Source organism: Mauremys reevesii, linkage group 4 (assembly GCF_016161935.1).
Source record: "Mauremys reevesii isolate NIE-2019 linkage group 4, ASM1616193v1, whole genome shotgun sequence".
NCBI lineage: Eukaryota > Metazoa > Chordata > Testudines > Geoemydidae > Mauremys > Mauremys reevesii.
This window is the reverse complement of record NC_052626.1, coordinates 8,076,799-8,096,568: the sequence shown is the minus strand read 5'-3', so window position 1 is coordinate 8,096,568 and position 19,770 is coordinate 8,076,799. Positions and strand designations below refer to the sequence as shown.

The window sequence follows — 19,770 nt, the reverse complement described above, 5'->3', positions numbered from 1 at the left end:
CGGGGAAACATTTTCAAAAGCACCTACGTCACCAAGGCCCAGATCCTCAAAGGCATTCAGGCACCTAACTCCCATTGAAATCAATGACTTCCCTGAGACTTAGCACCTAGGTGGCTTAGGAGCCTATTGGAAATGGGAATTAAAATCCTAAATCACTCAGGTGCTTTTGAAATTTCTACCCCAGGGCCCAATCCAGCATCCACTGAAGCCATGCAAACTCTATGGGAAAGACCCCACCGGGTGTTGAGTCAGGCTCCTCACCTTTTGAATTGATCTTGCCAGTGAATTAAGAGGTTTTAAGTAGTTTATCTAACCTAGAGACAAAGTCCAAAGGTGAATTCAGTCTCTTCCCTGACTTCCCTAAACAGGGCACTCGAAGAGCCAGTTCTGGCTTGGCCCGGGCCCGGGCCTGGGGCAGCGCATAGGAGCAGCCGGGGGGCAGATTGTTTTGGAGTCACACTCTGCACCCTGGTTTCCTCCTGCTCCGTGGGGGACGCTCCCTGGCGCAGCTGTTGGCTGTTGTGTTGGCAGGCTGGAGCAAAGCTGCGCCACGTGCAGGAGGGGCCCGTATATGGGGAGCCCGTCTAGCGGATTAAGGGGGTGCCTCCCACCTCCTTAGTGCCTGTCTGGGATGCAGGACAGAGCAGCGTCCAGCCCTAAATTAGCCAGGGGCTGCATCCCCAGCAGCACTTACTGTAGTTCTGTCTCTTTATTTTGGGTAACCAGCTGTACATGGGTTGGCTTTAGAAAGTGCCAGCCGGCAAGGTGCATTCACTCACTCCCTGGGTCTTTCTGCACCTCTGGGGCACAGTTCTCCTCCAGAGCCGCAGTGCCCTGGGACGTCCTTCCCCCTCTCTGCAGCCGGCACCTGTAAGGAGAGCAGAATGCCAGAGGCCAGGCTTGCCTGGTGGGTTAGAGAACTTCGCCCTTGGGCTCTGTGTGCGAGTGATACGGTGGTCAAGTGATACGGCATCTTCATTGCTTAGCACATGCAATACAGCTGTGTGCCCTGGGAAGGCAGCGTGGGCTAGGGGGTAAGGCCCTGGACTTGGGAGTCAGGAGAGCTGGGGTCTGTTCCGAGCTCTGCCACTGCCCTGCTGGGTGACCGTGGGCAAGTCACCTCACTTCTGTTTCCCTTTCTTCCCTTTGGGGCAGGGACTCTCTCGCTATGTGCCTGTGCAGTGCCCAGTACAATGGGGCTCTGAGCTCTCTGGCTTCTCCTGTAATATACATACCCGTCCCGTGGCGCCTCATCCAGGTTTGCCGTTTGCTTTCTGGCCAATCTAGGTGGCACCGACTTGAGCACAGTGAACCCCTGTTACGACGGCACCCATGCCTGTGACACGACAGCGCGGTGCCAGCCGGGCACCGGCCTGGATTACACCTGTGAGTGCACGGTCGGCTATCGGGGAGATGGCAGAGACTGCGTGGGTAAGTGGAGAACATTGCTAGCGGCTTCTCGCCGATCGCAGGCTTAATTCTGCAGGTCAGGCTTGGCGATCTACAATCCGCCATCTTGCCTTTCTCTGTACGTCCTTCCAGAAGGGAGATTTATAACGATACTCGCTTAGTGAGAGTGTACCCAGCACTTTTCATCGGACGAGCTCAAAGCAGGGTAAGTATCATGGTCATGGGGAAACTGAGGTACACAGCAAGTATGGCCCTGATCCACATAGGTATTTAGGTGCCTTTCTGCCTCTTTAGGTGCCTGAGTCCACCATTTAGGTGCTGCCTAACCCAGGAGGTGCCTAAATCCCCAAGGCTCCTAAGTTTCCACCAGTTGGCATTTGCAAAGCTGCCGATGCCACCTCCCAGCGAGCGAGCTGCTCTGAGCCCAGCTCAAGCCAAAGCCTTGGAGGCCCGAAGGATTCTCAAACCAGGCGGGGATCCCGTCACGCCGACAGGGATCCTGTCACGCCGGCAGGGCCTGACCCCAGAGGCATGCTCTGAGTCTGCCTCAGGCCCGACACCTGTCAGACCGTGCAGCAGGAGGGCTGGAAGCAGGCCGCTGATACGAGGGGGTGCAGTACATCACCCGCACAGAGACCGCCAGCGCCCAGGGAAATGGCGGGCGGACGGGAGAGTGTGAGAAGCAGACTGCTAGGGCCTGGGCTGCCTCGACGACCGACCTGGCTCAGGGGCCTGTCTCCAGGAGCAGGTTTGCAGCTGAGGGAGGTGCCCATCTCTGGCCCATCAGCCTGGAACACCAGGCCAGCGGCCTAGGCGCCTGAGGCCCGCTCCCTGGCATTTCCCGCCTGGCTGGCTTTGGCAGCACCCCCCTCAGCTTGCTGGCTTCTGAGGAACCTTGTTGGAGGAGCCTCACTCGCCCTGTGCATTGTACAGAGAGCCTGGGTACCTCGCTTGGGGCTGAGAATGCCTCAGGCCACCGAGAGCGACACCTACGTACTTTGGAGGATCTGGGCCGGCGACTTGAGAAAAGCCACATAATAATGGAATAATACTTACCTAGTAGGTAGCATCCTTCGTCCGTACAGCTCCAAGCGCTTTACGAAAGAAAGTCAGCAGCAGCATTGTACAACAGGGGAAACTGAGGCAGAGAGGCCCAATGACTTGCCTGTGGTGATTCTTCAGGCCAATAGAACATAGGTCTCTGACTATCCCCTGGACCGTGCTGACTCCTTTGTGGGCCTATGGCAGAGATTCCCTGAAGTCCAATAATGCTGGGCCTACGCTGCTGAACAGGAATCCAACGTTTCCGGGAGCTTGGTTGCGGGTTTTGGCCCAGCTCCAGGGTCATCCTGTCATCCTGCTCTAATTATGTTGAACATTTTTAGGGGTGGGGGGGGGGAGGAAGTCTCCCAAGAATTTTTCTGGAAGGGAAGAAATTATAGACACATGTCTGGGGGGAAGCGGGATGTTCGGAGCCGGATTCTGCCATGCACATCAGTGGGTTACACTGGTGTAAGCGAGATCAGGATCGGGCTCCGTGTGTTTGAGTCGAGCTGGAGTTTTTCTCGCAGACTGAGCTGCTGTTTGTTAGTATGTGAAAGGGGAGGGCTCATAGATCTGCTTCCCCTTAAAAACATCTGCAGACGTTTCTCTCGCCCTTCCCTGGTCCTGGTGGACGGGGGCGAAATGTTCCTGCCAAAAGAGAGCCAAGCAGGTGCTTAGGAAGGAAACATTTACGCTCCAGATCAGCCGGTTTAAATGGAGACCCCCGCGCCGAGAAGTGTGCGTGGGGGTCTCCATTTAAATGGAGACCCCCGGGAAGTGTGAAAGCCAACGTTTTACCCAGCCGGCTCTGTAACCGGGTTCTTCTCTTCCTGCTCAGACATCGACGAGTGTGCAGAGAGCCTCAGCAGATGCGGCCACCGCTCCGTGTGCATCAACTCTCCGGGCAGCTACAGGTGCGAGTGCCCCAGCGGGTACCAGCTGTCAGGCGACAGGCCCGTGTGCGTGCGTAAGTGTCAAGCCCATTTGTGAGTCTCCCTCCACCCCTGCTGTACGTTCCCTGCCTGCTACAGCATGTGCCAACGGCTTCTTTCCCAGGATCCTGCTCCCACTGGAGTCGGAGGGAGCTTTGCCATTGCCTGGCAATTACTCCAGAGATGGCCCCAAGCACTGGCCGGGGCACATTCCGTGAGGGCCTACTTGTGCCGCCTGTATTCACCCTGATCGGCGCTGCCCTCCCGGGAGCTGCCTCGTTGATTGCCAGGGGACCGCCCGTGCGTAAGGGTGGTGGAGGGAGGACTGGCTCCTCCGCCGCACCAGCGCTGTGCTCGGGACGCCTCGGGTCGGCACCGCCGCGCTGGTCCGGGCGCTCGCGCACACCGAACCCTCTCCCCTGAGCTCGGTGGGGCGAGAGCGCTGGGGGGCGGCTTTCACTCAGGTAGTTCACCCGAGTGCTGCTAGTCCTCCGTCGCCGTCCCACAACGCCCCCCGCACACCCAGAAGGACAGACACATTCTCCCGCCACTCGCTGCGGCCCAGCTCCCTGCACACCGCAGGAGGCGCCCCCAGAAGCCCGACCGACGTGCACGGGGGAGCGCAGGGCCCAGGGACGCAGGCAGGGCTTTGCGGGCTGGCTGCTCGCACCTGGGCGAGGCTGACTTGGAGCTCGGACCCGGGTGCAAATCACCGGGCTAACCCTGCAGCGAAGATGGGCCCTGGGAGGTGGGACAGGGCAAAGGTGGCCTTCCACTATCTTTCAGTACAGGCCATCAGCACGTTAAAGCAGCCTGAGGGCTGGAGTGGCTTGTAATTTCCCCCCCGAGGGCTGTAAAGCCAGTGGGCATCACCAGAGCGCAGCGCACTCGAGCCAGACCCCGCTCCCAGCCCTGCCGTGCCCTTCTGTGCTGTGGGAATGGAAGCATAGAGATGGTGGTGATGTGCCAGGCCTCACCCATTTGCCGTGGGATGGAGGGGGCTGCCTGGCTGCTGGTCATTTATGTGACCATGTAAAACCCGCTCCCGCGGGGAAGACACTTTCCTTGTAGGGAACTGTTGTTGTGCCTATTCCTTTGAATGGCAGACGGGCCAGGGCTGGGCCTCTCGCTGCTGTGCCCAATGCTCCGATGAGCCCGCCTACAATGGCATGTAGCTGATCTGCCACTGCCAGCAGCAAATATCTCCAATGGCTGGTGATGGGACACTAGATGGCCAGGAGTGGGTGAGGTTTCATGGTCTGCTACGTGCAGAGGTCAGACTAGATGATCACGATGGTCCCTTCTGGCCTTAAAGTCTAGGTGTCTGAGAGAGCAGGCAGACCCAGGCCACTCACAATCCTCGTGTCATGTCATTCCCTTTCCAGCAATCCCCCCGCCGTCCAACCCCTGCGAAGACGGCAGCCACACCTGCGCTTCGGCAGACCGCGCCCGCTGCGTTCATCACGGAGGCGGCTCGTTCAGCTGCGTGTGCCTGGCGGGTTATACGGGCAACGGGCATAATTGCTCTGGTATGTACACTCAGACTGGCCTGGCTGGGTTCCCCACCTCCCGCTCTCCCTCTGGGGTGCTTCCCTGTTGGGACCCTGTTCTCTGCTTGGACCGTCGGGGGGAGATGCCAGTTTGGGTTGGTGATGACATGCTGCAGAATCCGGATCTGGACTCAACGTTCAGGGGATGTCGACATGGCCCCGCTCCAAAGAGGAAAGGCCATTTGCAAAATGCAGCCGCATCTCTGGGGTCAGATTTTGAACACCCCTAGAGGCCAGGGTCCTTTGGGGCTCTTCTGGGTCCGTCTCTACACTGAATGATCCCCATGTTAGCCTGAAGTCCCCAGACATGGGATTTGTCCTCAGAGAGGAAGAATCATCATCATAGAAGATTAGGGACCTTAGGAGGTCATCTAGTCCAACCCCCTGCTCAAAGCCCTTGTTGGGCTACAGAACGTACAGCCTGGGCAGGGGGAGGCCGGGTTACTGCGAGCCTTATGCCTGCTGGGTTTTCCTTGCAAGAGGGCGCCTCGCACATTGATGCCACCCCCACCCCTGTGCTGACTCAGCTGTGCTGGCCCGTGAGTGGGTGGGACAAGCCAAGGCCCCGCCCACTCCCTGTCCCCCTGCTCCAGGGATGGAGCAAATGGGTGCTTAGTCCGGTTTATTCCTGTGCCCGAGGGCTGGAGAGCCAGCATACGGAGGGATTTTATTCCCTTACACAGATGCCTAGTCCAGGGTCTGAACTCCTGCATTCCTCTCCACGAGCCCCTGCAGAACGTGGCCCGAGAGTCTGGTACGCCTGAGGCAGCAAGGGCTGCCGCGATGTGCGTCACCACAGCCAGCCGTTGAGGGGATCGGTTTCTGCGGCATGGAGGGTTTGCCACCTGTTGACCGAGTCCACCCCTCGAGGCTCTGGTGATGCCTGCAGCCGGGGCCGTGGACAGCCAAACCGCTCCCTGTCGAAGGGGGAAAGCCAGCCTCTTGGCAGAGGCCCTGGATGTTCTTTTGTGGGGGGGCTTCTCCTCCCCTCCCCCTAGGCGCTGTCCTGTATTTACGGTGCCGAACACATTCGCTGCCTTGCGGCAGCTGGAAGTGCCACTCGGGCAGCGAGAGCAGCGCTGACGGGTGCGCTCTGGGGTCGCCGTCAGGACGTAAGGGATGGTCAGAAAGACCTCGGGTGGGAATCCAAACGCTCACACGTGCGTTGCACTTCCCTGATCCCGGGGTACTGCGCTAACACGAATAGCGAAAAGGAGGCCCTGGGCCGTAGCGAGGTTCCTAGACGCCGTGGAAACCGATGGGACGGGACGCTGGCCTGGTCTCTGTGCTGGGGACAATCAACAGCTACAGCGTTGGTCAATTTCAATAGGGTCTTAAGAGCTGGTTGCGCACTGTGGGGGCAAGGGAGTCAGTCCTCCCGCCCCCCCCTTACGCTCCCACACAGGCTACCTGGAGCTTGGGCCTGGGAATAGGCAGGAGTGCACCCTCGCTCGCTGCGTCCCCCGAGTGGGGAGTGGGAAACCGACTGAGCCAGGGCTCTGCCACGGCACCCCTGAGCCTGCCCCCGGGCTGGGTGGGGTTGTATAGACCAGCTGTAAACGACTGCCTTGCGGGATACTCCTGGTGGGGGGCAGAAGTATGTGTGTGTTTGGGGTGGGGGGGGGACACAGCTATGTGTCACTATAGGCTGGGTGTGGGGATCTAGCCACCACCACTATTATTATTTATGTTGCAGTAACAACTAGCGGTCTCCACGGAGATCAGGGCCCCCCTGTGCTGGGAGCTGTACAGCCCGTGGTGAGCGACCGCCCCTGTTCCAAACGGCTCATCGCGCGTTTCCATACGTGTTAGCACAAGGGTGGAGCTTTATTATGTAGCAGGATTTCAGTTCCCACTGACATAACTGCCCAGAAGTGTCTTGTCATGAAACAGGCCATGAGTGTCATTGCTGCTAACCGCCGGGGCCGTCTGCGTGAGCCTCTAGTCCAACCCCCTGCTCAAAGCAGGACCAACCCCAGCTAAATCAGCCCAGCCAGGGCTTTGTCAAGCAGGGCCTTAAAAACCTCTAAGGAAGGAGATTCCACCACCTCCCTAGGGAACCCATTCCAGTGCTTCACCACCCTCCTAGTGAAATAGTGTTTCCTAATAGCCAACCTAAACCTCCTCCACTGCAACTTGAGACCATTGCACCTTGTTCTGTCATCTGCCACCACTGAGAACAGCCGAACTCCATCCTCTTTGGAACCCCCCTTCAGGTAGTTGAAGGCTGCTATCAAATCCCCCCTCACTCTTCTGCAGACTAAATAACCCGAGTTCCCTCAGTCTCTCCTCATAAGTCATGTGCCTCAGCCCCCTGATCATTTTTGTTGCCCACTGCTGGACTCTCTCCAATTTGTGCACATCCCTTCTGTAGTGTGGGGCCCAAAACACGTTAGCACTCTGGCGGCTGCACCTGGGTAACGAACATGTTCCTCTCCCTTCCGCAGATGTGGATGAATGCGCCGAAGGCAGATGTCACCAAGCTGCCGCGTGCTACAACACGCCCGGCTCCTTTTCATGCCGCTGTAACCCAGGCTACCAAGGGGATGGCTTCCACTGCACACCTGGTAAGGGATCACAGGCTGAAGGCCTGATGCCGTATGAACGTCAGGACTGGCCCATGCTTCTGCTGAGCATCATGTAAACACTGCTAGCGTGGGAGGCGTGTGACTGCTCCACGGGGGGGAGGCTGTGTGTGCCCAGACTGTGGCCCCGCCCTGAGGCCTGCCCCCATTCAGCCTCCGCCCCCCAAAGCCCACGCTCCATCCCCGGCCCTGCTCGGCCCCCCACTCCCAATCACCCCGTCTGCCACTCACGCCTCTTCGACCCCTCTCCTGGCCTCCCCGGCTGCTCACTGCTCGCACGTGCCTCTTCACCCTATCCCGTGAGGCCCCCATGTGGGCGGAGCCTCAGGGGAAGAGGACGATCGGGGGCGGGGCCACGGCCAGAGTGCTCACTCTTTTGGTGGCAGCACACTCCAAAGGCCGCAGGCCAGCTGTTTGGAGAGGCTCAGCCTCCCCTGGCCTCTTATACCCACCGCCTGTGACTGTTAGACTTGTATTGGCTTCCCTTGTGCCGCCTGTTTTGTGAACAGGAACTCCTCGCTTAACGTTGTAGTTCTGTTCCTGAAAAATGTGACTTTAAGTGAAATGATGTTAAGTGAATCCAATTTCCCCATAAGAATTAATGTAAATGGGGGGGTTTAGTTTCCAGGGAAATGTTTTTCACCAGACAAAAGACACATGGATATATATATACACACACACACATACACACACTATAAGTTTTAAACAAACAGTTTAGTACTGTACAGAGTAATGCTGATTGTGAAGCTTGGTTGAGGTGGTGGAGTCAGAGGGTGGGATATTTCCCAGGGAATGCCTTGCTGCTAAATGATGAACTAACACTCGGCTGAGCCCGCAAGGGTTAACCCATTGTTGTTAATGTAGCCTCACACTCTACAAGGCAGCACAGATGGAGGGAGGGGAGACAGCATGGCAGAGAGAGACAGAGACACACACCATGTGTGTGAGAGATGTGCATTGCCCCTTTAAGTACGCTGACCCCACTCTAAGTACATTGCCTTTTTAAGTAGATCAGCAAGTTGAGACAGAAGCTGCTGCCAGGAAACTCCCTCTGTCCTGAGCCCTGTCGTTCCCCCGCTCTGTGGAGATGGGGTAAGCAGGGGGGAGGGGGACACCCTGACATTAGCCCCCCTCTTTCCCCCCTCCCTCACACAGCAAGCAGGAGGCTCCCAGGAGCAGCTCCAAGGCAGAGGGCAGGAGCAGCACATGGCAGTGGGGGGAGGGACAAGCCGGTAATTGACAGCCTGTTGGCCGGCTGCCGCACAGGGAGCTCATGGGGGGGCTGCCGCCTACCCTGGTTCCAAGCCCCCACCAGCCAGCTCCAACAGGCTGCTCTTCCTGCAAAGTGGACAAAGCAGGCGGCTGCCAAACGACGTTAGAAGGGAGCACTGGGCAACTTTAAACGAGCAGGTTCCCTAATTGGTCAGCAACGAAACAGCGTTAACCGGGCCGACTTTAAGTGAGCAGTTGCTGTGCTCTTGCCCAAGCAGGCTGGACAGAAGTCACTGAACACACGAGCCTAGTTCTCTTTCGTTGAGCACACTGGCAACACGTATACCGTGCTCCCCTTTCTACCGACTGCTCCACTAGGGGATAATTGCCTACTACTGCTACCAGAGGTGCACCATTAGCTCAAATGGTAGAGGCCCTGCTGAAGGGCCCAGGGGCAAACCCTGTTGGTGCTGGGCAGAACAATGAATGAGTGCGGTACTTTAATGGGTGGAGTATAATTTATAGCACCATTCACTGGCGTATGTACATGGCCAAAGCTTTGCTGCCTGGTTTGGCCAGTGTTCACCATGGTGGGGGCAATATGAAAACAAATACCCAAAACCAAATTTGCCCCTTCAAAATGTGGGCAAGTAAAAGGAACTGGATTGCAAGGTGGGGAAGGGGAGAGGCGTCTAGTGGTTAGAGCAAGGGAGCAGCAGTTGTGACTTATGGGGTCTATTCCTGACTCCGCCGGTGATGTGCTGTGTGGCCTCGGCCGCTCGCCCGACCTCTCTGTGACTCAGTTTACCAGCCTATGGAAAGGGGCTCATACTATTTGCCTCCCATGCAAAGGTGCCTGAGGCTGGAGCACCGCAGTGAATGAGCTGAGAGAGGCCGGAGTGAAAGACTGTCCACATGGGTGGTGGGGAGACTAGTCCCCGGCCCCGCCCCTTCAGCCTGAGGCCCCACCCTTTCCACCCCCTCCCCCACCACGACCAGAGGAGCCCTGTCCCAGCCCACCAGCCGGCCCGGAGTGCTGGCCAGCCCCGGCCCCCACCGGCCAGGCCCCAGCCACCTCAAGTCCCAGGCTGCCGGCCCGCCCCAGCCCCTGCCCGCTTCGGGGGGGAGGGTGGGCTGGGGCCACAGGGGAAGAGCGGGAGGGGGGTCTCGCGGTGGGGCATGGACGAGGCCACGCCTGTTTGGGGAGACTTGGCCTCCCCCAGCCTAGATACCCGCCGCCCGCGGCTGTCCAGGCCTGTTCGAATTTACCTTGGCGTAACCCCTGTGTCTGTTGCTCACTGTCGCGTGCCTGCGGGCAGAAACCACCCAGCGCCTGACGCCGTGTGAACAGGAGCGCCTCTATCCACAGCCCGCCCACGGGCTTCGAGGGGTTTCTGCCCACCCGGGGCTGCACAGACCCCAGTGCGACGACGAGGGGAACTACAGGCCGCTGCAGTGCCACAGCAGCACTGGCTTTTGCTGGTGTGTGGATGGAGCCGGGCAGGAGATCGCTGGGAGCAGACGCCCGCCGGGCACCGCCCCGCCGCACTGCAGGCCATCAGGTGAGTGAGCCCTGCCCTCCTGAGGCTGCCGTGGGAGCTGCCGTGGGCTGCCCTCGGCCCTTCGCTGATCAAACACAGGTACCAGTGAAACCTGCTTTTCCTCGTGCGCAGCCATAGCTAGTGTAAATGCACCCGAGTTCCTGAGTGCTACATAGCCCCTGCCCTGGGCACCGCCGCCTGCCCCATGGGAGGTAGATGAGTCCTTGCGTAGGGGCTGCTGTTGAGGCTTTGAACCCTGGTCCCTCCCCCATCCTCCAGACACACCTGCTGGCAGTGGGGCCAGAGCACTGGATTGGGCTCCAGGTGCCATGGGGTCTGTTTCCAGCTGGCATAAGTCACTTTAGATTGGAAGCTCTCTGGGGCAGGGACGGTCTCTCCCTAGGTATTTGTACAGCGCCTAGCACACTGGAGCCCAGAGTCAAGTAGCCTGGTCCTGTGATTGACCCTGCTTCTGTCCTCCATCTCTTTTAATGGATACTGATTGCCAAGGTTGGCATTGGACTGGTTAGAATGACCTGGGCTGGGAGCAACAGGTAAATCCTTAAAGGGACCCCACCCCACTGAAAGCTATTCTAAACCAGCCCAAGCGTACGTTAACTGGCTGCACATTTTCCATTCAGATCTCTAGTCCTTTCTAGTTTAATTATTTTGGGCGCTAAAGTTTTTTTAGCGTCCTTGATGGGCCTGGTGCAGGAAAGCCGGTGAGCCTTGCAAGGTGGCGCCTGTGCTTAGGGCTTGTGTGTTGTAAGTAGCTTCTGGCCGGGCTCCCATCAGAACCTCTCACCCTTCGCCTTAGAGCCCACCCAGAGACCGCAGACCATGTGTGAACGCTGGCGGCAAAGCCTTCTGGAGCACTACGGTGGCAGGCCACGTGAAGACCAGTACGTACCCCAGTGTGACGCTCTGGGCAACTTTAACCCGCTCCAGTGTCATGGCAACAGTGGCTATTGTTGGTGCGTGGATGAAAGTGGCAGAGAGGTTCACGGCACGAGATCGGAACCTGGCGTTCCCCCGCCGTGTGAGTACACAGTGCTTTGCTGGGGAGGAACTGGGTGTGAAACAAAAGGCTTGTTAGGGTGAGGAAAACGGTCACACTGCTGCTAGTCTAATGCTCGCAGCTTCACTTGGGTCACAGCCAGGGGTCTATACACAGAGGATATAACTAATTAGGGGCCTGATGCTGCAATGGGCTCCAGATGTCTGTGCAGCTTCAAGTGCAGGATCAGGCCATAAATCAATAATCAAGAAGCTGAATTGTAATCCATCTCGCACCGATTCCAGTGTGGGAGGTTTCAAAAGGGTGGGACTGGAGGAAGAACTTGGTGCAGCTTGAAAGCTGGTCTCTCACTCACCAAGAGAAGTGGGTCCATTAAAAGATATGCCGTCACCCACCTTGTCTCTCTGCATGTGTGCGCACTTGCCCGCACGGAGTCTTAGAGCTGGGTGGAAAATTCTTAGCCAAACAAAGGTTTGACAAAAAATGGTGGTGGAGCGAGGGGCAAAAGAGATGATTTCCCCTCCCCCCACACACACACTTTTCCAACTTGAACTCTGTTCAGAACAGCTGATCTTCCCCTTCGAGAGGTCACTGCATCTTTAACATCTCTCCACGCGAGGTCAGGCAGGAATGTCATTTTTGTGTTTGACTGACAGGTCTCCCCAGCCTTGCTCCTCCCACTGTCCAGCCCTCTCCGCGGCCTGATGTGACTCCGCCGGCTGCAGGCACCTTCCTGCTGTATGCTCAGGGACAGCAAATCGGCTATTTACCGCTGAACGGCACCAGGCTTCAGAAAGAGATGGCAAAGACCCTGCTCTCACTGCATGTAAAGTATCTTCTTCAGAATGCGTCGCGTCTGGCAACTCAGGCTTTAAAGGATGCGCCTTATGTGGTGACAAGTCTATACAGAATCTTTGCCTTGGGAGATGAGCTGCCTGTATAAGGAACGTATACGTATGTAACACCAGTGCCTTGGGCAGAGAGGGGATTGACTGACAGTTAAAAACAGACCCAGCTCTCTTGCCAAAACTGTAGCAGGCTAATCAATCGCTATGCACCTAGCCCCCAGCAGAGGGAGACAGAGCACTACACCAGGCGCACACGGCTTACGCACACCACCTGGCCAGGGAAGCACATCTTGGGCTTGAGGTTTCCCAGTTCAGCTCCCTGTACAGGCCACCGTGCCCCGGCCGCGTTGTCAGAGCTGGGACTGAACCTCTGGCTCTGAATGTATGTGCTGCTCCTTCCTGAGTTGCAAGACCCAGGCCCTGTAGACAAGGCTGTAGTAGACTCATCGACCTTGATGTGGCACAGCCCCCGCTAGAGGGGGACAAAGCACCTCACCCCGTGGGCACAGCTTGTGGGTCAGGATGATATTTTCAGTTTTGTCGTCTCTCTTCTCTTTCTCCAGCCGATAAAACAAAATCGGACTCGGAGGTGGTGTGGTTTTCAGGCTAAGTAGGAGATTGTATAGTTGAGAGCAGAGCGTAACGTCCATTCGAGCTTTTGCTTCAGATTCTCCATTGAGAAAGCAGCAAAGAGTCCTGTGGCACCTTATAGACTAACAGACGTATTGGAGCATGAGCTTTCGTGGGGTGACTACATCATGCATCCGCTGCAGTGGGCATTCACCCACGAAAGCTCATGCTCCAATACGTCTGTTAGTCTATAAGGTGCCACAGGACTCTGCTGCTTTTACAGATCCAGACTAACACGGCTCCCCCTCTGATACTTGACTCCATTGAGAAAGTATTTGAACCTTTGAACCTTTCCACAGCCCCTTCTCCTTTTCTATCTTTTCTCCTTCCTCCTCCCCCAATACCCCCTCCCCCATTAGAGACAAGCCACTTATTCACACATCTCAAAAAGAGCCAAACAGGTCGAGAGAAGCTAAGAATTGGGGCATGACCATCAAATCTGTATCTGGGGGGGAGGAGGGGTGGGGAATATACTTAAATTGTGAAATATTCCCTCCTGAAAGCTTGAAGGTCATTACATGTCTTAGCTACAATCTTGTACAAGTCTCTGCTTGATCCCGGAGGTTTTTTTAAAGCCCAGCTGGAGACAGACATGTGTCTGGGACATCTGTCTTAAATAAGAATTCCCAAAGATTTCAGTACAAACTCCTAGGCCGTGCAACTAACAAAATCTGGACATTTTTCCAGCCTGAGTATCTCATACCAAACAAAAGTCAGACGGATGGAGCGGTTCAAATTCGCTGCTGGCTGAAACGCAACTCAAGTTGGCAGCCACTTACAGCAGCACAGATTTGGGCCCAGCTGGTTGAATTAAAATACAACCACCCGTTTGGAACGTTGATGTCTTACAAGCTTATTCCCGCACCCAGAAAGGTTGATCGTTTTAACCAAAGTGACAACCCTCAAACTGTGGCTAGAACACTGAGCCAGGCATGCAGGATTGCCTGAGTCCACTCTTCCTCCCATCAGCTGCAGCCACATAAAGACCTTTGCAGTGGAGAATAAGCTGCATCTGAAGAAGTGAGGGTTTTTTACCCACAAAAGCTTATGCCCAAATAAATCTGTTAGTCTTTAAGGTGCCACCAGACTCCTTGTTGTTTTTCTGGATACAGACTAACACAGCTACCTCCGATACGTTAAAAAAAAAGGATATATATTTTAAATCCCTACAGGGTTCCATAGTGGTTGGACTAGATTATGATTGTCGGGAAAAAATGGTCTATTGGACAGACGTTGCTGGCCGGACAGTTAACCGAGCAAGTATAGAACCAGGGGCTGAACCTGAAACCATTATTAACTCAGGTAAATCACCATTTCCTTTGGAGTGAATATGGCTGGCTTGAATAGAGCCATTGAAGCTGCTGTCCACATAGCAGACTCACAGTGGGGCTAGGAAGGCGGAATCCCAGCTTTGATGTGGCCGCACTCTATAACCTTTGGCAAGGAATTAGCTGCCTGGCTTTCCCAATGAGGCATCACAGATTATGATAGATTTGGGGGAGGAGAGCTAGATGGAACAACAGGGATAATAGTAAACCGCCTGACAGGGGTACAGGGAGGATTAAGTACATGATCTTACAAAACTGAAACTACTACAGTAGAACCTCAGAGTTACGAACACCAGAGTTACAAACTGACCAATCAACCCCACACCTCAGTTGGCAGCAGAAGCATGCAATCAGCCAGCAGCAGAGACGAGGGGGAGCAATACAGTACAGTACTGTGTTAAATGTAAACTACTAAAAAAAAAAAAAATCAAGGGAAAGCAGCATTTTTCTTCTGCATAGTAAAGTTTCAAAGCAGTATTAAGTCAATGTTCAGTTGTATATTTTTGAAAGACCAACCAGAACATTTTGTTCAGAGTTACAAACATTTCAGAGTTACGAACACCCTCCATTCTCGAGGTGTTCATAACCCTGAGGTTCTACTGTACGTAAATACCAAGTCTGATTATAAAATCCTCCCTTGCACATATACTGACAGTGTTTCTCTTTTCACTTCCTTCCAGGCCTGATGAGTCCCGAAGGACTCACCATTGACCACTTCCGCAGAACCATGTTTTGGACAGATAGCGGCCTGGACAAAATTGAGCGTGCAAGATTGGATGGTTCTGAGCGGCGAGTTCTGTTTGATGCAGACCTTGTGAATCCTCGTGCAATCGCTGTGGATGCAATTAGAGGGTAAATGGCAGCACAGCACCCATGCTTTGTAAAGGGCTGTATTCTTACAGACCTTTGTGTCATTATGTTCATATGGTGGGTTGGAATGAAATGAGATTCACCCACAGGGCAACTGACTACAATGCTGGACCTAGGAGCTGCATTTTCAGTGTTAAAAGTCAGACCCATAATTCACCACTAGCACCAGTCCAATAGTGGAAGCTGTAGTGTAAACAGGTCTCACAACAGGGTTAGACAAACCTGCTAGTACTTTAAGTACATTGGCATCCTGGCTACCCCACTGGAAAAGCACTGGTGAACAAGTGAGCTGAATTTTCCTCGTGTGCATGCTGCCCCCTACAGTCAGTCACTGGCCTGAGACAAAACTCTTTGTGCTCTAAATAATCTGAGTAAATGCTACCTGGCTGCAAAGCAAGTACTAGTGGTAATGGCTGGCGTGATAGACATTTCTCTCTCTCGTGTGCACACGCTCCAGCTAGTTATTTCCTTAAGAGTGTGTAGGAAGGAAGCACTCAAGATTGGAGCGTGAAACACTTTTACCCTTCTATTTAGTATTTGGCTAAATTTGCCAGTTCTCTTCAGTGTTCAGATTTCATACCATTGAAAGGTTTGAATCTTGTACAAATTTGGAACACTTTTTTTAATGAAGATTGCTTACAACACCCCATGTACGTACCTTTGCTATCTAGAAAGTTCATGGGACTGGCCCTAATTACAGAAGAATAGCTTCAATCTAATCCTTGCAAATGATTGGTTGTAAACACACATTCTGGAGCTTGTTCAGCTTTCCTTTTAGGGAATTTCACATCCGCTAATGATCTGGTTCAGACAGCAGACTGAGAGGTCTGGGACTTTTCTGATAGTTCTTCCAATTCTGTTTGGTTTTGGTTTTTTTAAATTGGTTCACCCACTGTGAATCCTTACTGTGGTTTGTTAATTGGCTCCCCCACAGCAACCTTTACTGGACTGACTGGAATCGTGAAGCACCTAAAATTGAAACCTCAACTGTAGATGGAGCTAACAGAAGGATTCTGGTGAATAAAGACATCGGCTTACCAAATGGCTTGACTTTTGACCCTTTCTCCAAACTGATTTGCTGGGCAGACGCAGGTAACTTAAGCTAATACAGATTGAAACATAGCCCATCTATAAAAATTCTCCATTCACTTCCTCACCTCCCATCATCCCCCTTATAAAAAATGAACAGGAAGTGGACTTTTTCCACACATTGCCTGTCTAAACATGACAAATTTTAGATTGAAAGGCAAAAAATACTTTACTGACTTCTGAAAATATGCAACTGAATACGGTGGTCTTGGTGAAGCTGTGTAATGTTATTTTCCATTAAGTGTGTTAGCTGGCCTCTATCAGCTAAAACATTGTGGATGATTTTCCTCTACCACACGTTAGGTTTATGTATGAGAATGAAGTGTGGATGTCTTCAGAGGTTAAGTGGGTGTTAGGCAGACCAGTTTTAGAGCCACCAGCAGAAGGCAGTATACAGAACAAAGGCTTCCTACTCCAAGCAGTAGAAGTGACTAACTTGACCGGGATAGATTTTTTGTTTTTAAAGGAAAGGTGAAATAATTTAACTTCTAAAATTGGGATGCCCATTTATAGTTTCTACAGAAGCATTCCTTGTTTGGATTTCTCTGCAATTCTTTTGCATGCTGTTTTGCCTGTCATGAATAGTAACGTGGAATTGTAGCATTTAACACACAACAGCATTTAACACTTCATCACATATTGGCTGCTATACACAGATGGACATTTTCTGTACCTATGCAGCATCCAAGGAGAACGCATGTGTAGCTGCATTTTGTACTGAGATATGTTTAGGACTGAGTTTAGAATCCACGTGGGTCTTTCAGTGAATACTGTATATGTGACACAGATTGAAGAACTGAGCCGCTGACAGAGGCACATAGACAAAAATAACATACTGTATATACTCATTCATTAGCCCATTTGTTTATAAGCCAACCCCCCACCAAGATGGATAGGTAAAAGTGGCAAAAACTGTATCATTCTGTCATAAGCCGACCCTGTATTACAGGGGTTGGCAAACTTTGGCTCCCAGCCCATCAGGGTAAGTTGCTAGCAGGCCAGGACATCTTATTTACCTGGAGTGTTCCCAGGCACGGAGCCCCTCAGCTCCCAGTGGCCGTGGTTTGCCATTCCCAGCCCATGGGAGCTGCGGGAAGTGGCGTGGGCCAAGGGACATGCTGACCACCACGTCCCACAGCTCCCATGGGCTGGGAACAGCTAAGTGCAGCCAGTGGGAGCTGAGGGTCTCCAGGCCTGCGACCACTCCAGGTAAACAAAATGACAAAGTATTATTCAATTGAATAGAGCTTAAAATCGTCAAATTTTGGTGTAGACCATTGATAAGCTGACCCCCGCTCTTTAAAGCTTCACTTTTTAACCAAAAAAATTTGGCTTATGAACAAGTATATATGGAAAGTACTTTCCTTTATGCCCCTGTAGTGGATTGAATAGAGGTGGATGCATATGTGCCGTCAAACTGGGAATTCTATTTCAGTCTCCATACTCCCACTATAGAATCAATTCCTCTCGGGTAAAGAAAACACCCTAGAAAACCAAAATTCTAGTTATCCTCAATTATGTGGATTTTCACATTCTTTAGAAGGGACCTAGGATACATATTTACTGATCAAGACTCTTCTGATGATCATCATTAGGCCACAGTATGCAGTGGCCTTCTAGCCTGAGTACAATTCCATGGAAAATACACTATTTCTTGCCTGATTAAATGTTTTATTTGTAAAAGGTACCAAGAAGCTGGAGTGCACATTACCAGATGGAACAGAAAGGCGTGTCATTCAGAATAACCTCAACTACCCCTTCAGCATTGTTAGTTATGCCAATCACTTTTATCACACTGACTGGAGAAGGTAGGCTAGTAACTATTACGCCCTAGATAGTCACCTAACTATTTAAGGGCAAATGCCAGCCTGTCATCTTTAAGCAGCAATCCAGCCTATTGTATTATTGACAGTTATGGGGTGGTTTGGGAGTTTTCTGTTCCATAGCAGTTGTTGAGCCTACACTGAATAATGTTAACTCACAAGAATATCAAGTTCTTGTTTTCCAAGGTTCCTTGGTACTACAGCAAGCTAAAATTCAGTTGAAAACCGCTAAGTGAATCTAATATACAAGTTAGTCACTTTCACAGAAACCATCTTTGCAGTGTATTTGACACAATCAACCCCCTATTCCTCACGCCAGCTCTGTTTAGTAGTCCTGACAATGGAGGCCCAAATGTAATATGCACTTTGCATTAAAAGCAGTGTACAAAAAGTATAAGAACCTACCCCAGCTTTCACAATAATTATGAATGGTGCTATAGCTATATTTTTATAAAACTCTAGTGCTATTACTCTTGGTGTTTAAAAAAATAAATAAAAATTGACTGCCTTTTCCAAATATGCCCCATAACGAAGGCCCTCTTCCTGTTTCTTCTACCCACTCCAAAAACCCCTTATAGTGACAGTGCTGGCACCAAGGAACATTCCTGACCTCATTGCAGGCATTAATGCAATCCAATTACATTATTTTCAATGTAAACCTGTACATCCTTTCCAAATGTTCCAGGACACACAAATTGGGGAGGCAATACCACCTCCTTGGAAAGTTCCCTTAATGATTCTGCCCTGTGCTGATTAAAATAATAAAACTAGCACAACGAATCAGCTTGATGCAGTTACCTTGTGTCTTAAATTCTATTAACACAGAACTACTCCTGAAAGAGGATATATTTCTGGGGGAAACTAAAGCATTTCTCACTTTTGTTAATAGGGATGGTGTTATAGCTGTGAATAAAGACAATGGCTTCCTTACTGATGAGTATCTTCCAGAGCAGAGATCACATCTCTATGGAATAACTGCAGTTTACCCATACTGCCCAGGAGGTAAAGTCCATCTTGTTCAGTATAGACCAGCTGTTGTCAATATGTAAATTTCACTGTATTAACAGGAACTTTAATCTATTCCCTCTCTCTCTGCAGCAAGAAAATAATCAGCTACTTCAAGTAAAAAAAAAGTTCAATCTTTACACCTGGAGGAAGAATTCCAGACCCAGAAAATTATACATACAGTTGAGGGGAAGAAAGTCTGCAAAAGAGAGGCCATTGATATTTACTGAAGACAATGAAGTGACTATTAGTACAAAAGATTATCAAGTATTATTTAAATTATACCTCAATCTTTACTACTGTATTTTTTTAAAAAGACATTTTGATATATTGCAAGAATATAATGGCTTTGGGAATACTATGCCATTACTCTAATTTTTGCTTATGTAAGCAATTTTTTAAAAAGTCTTAGAGTGACTTTCTTAATCCATTGTTTTACTTTATGGGAAGGAATTAAAACACAAAATCGACAATCTGACCAATAGGTTCTTTTTAGCCAAAAAGTTAAATATGTATGGAAAGATTTTAATGCAGTGTCTTACCTGGGTCAATTAATCTACAGCCCTGATCTTATGTGAATTTAGGAAACTATGCCCAACTGTCATGGGAAATGGCAAATGCATTAAAGATTTTCCAACATACGGTTCTAGATATCTTTCCCTCTGCCTCAATGCATGTCTTTTAGTATTTATATTAGAATATGCTAACTTGATGGTCCTTAAGTGCCTCCAGAGACCTACCCATTATTGACCAATACATGTTTGTGAATACCTGTTAAACTGAAATGTCTCACTTTTGCTAGGTTACTTCAGTAATAAATAAAGTGTTTGTTTTGAATTTTCCATATGACCTAGTTTTTAAATGTTTTTGTTGCATAGCAGAGTT

General features: G+C 51.8%; 1 protein-coding gene across 2 annotated transcripts in view; it reads left to right on the top strand.

Moving 5' to 3' along the window:
• NID2 (nidogen 2) overlaps window positions 1-19,731 on the top strand; it is a 51,942-nt gene extending 32,211 nt beyond the window's left edge. The window contains exons 9-21 of one of the 2 annotated variants that reach the window (XM_039535003.1): window positions 1,288-1,431; window positions 3,293-3,421; window positions 4,772-4,915; window positions 7,384-7,503; window positions 10,053-10,295; window positions 11,092-11,313; window positions 11,949-12,118; window positions 13,943-14,072; window positions 14,779-14,950; window positions 15,903-16,060; window positions 17,742-17,865; window positions 18,770-18,882; window positions 18,979-19,731. In XM_039535003.1, the coding sequence (XP_039390937.1) occupies window positions 1,288-1,431; window positions 3,293-3,421; window positions 4,772-4,915; window positions 7,384-7,503; window positions 10,053-10,295; window positions 11,092-11,313; window positions 11,949-12,118; window positions 13,943-14,072; window positions 14,779-14,950; window positions 15,903-16,060; window positions 17,742-17,865; window positions 18,770-18,882; window positions 18,979-18,989 (1,880 nt within the window). In that variant the 3' untranslated portion in view covers window positions 18,990-19,731. The remainder of the gene's footprint in view (window positions 1-1,287; window positions 1,432-3,292; window positions 3,422-4,771; window positions 4,916-7,383; window positions 7,504-10,052; window positions 10,296-11,091; window positions 11,314-11,948; window positions 12,119-13,942; window positions 14,073-14,778; window positions 14,951-15,902; window positions 16,061-17,741; window positions 17,866-18,769; window positions 18,883-18,978) is intronic. The other variant, XM_039535004.1, reaches the window with a different exon arrangement.
• The last annotated feature ends 39 nt before the right edge of the window (window positions 19,732-19,770 follow it).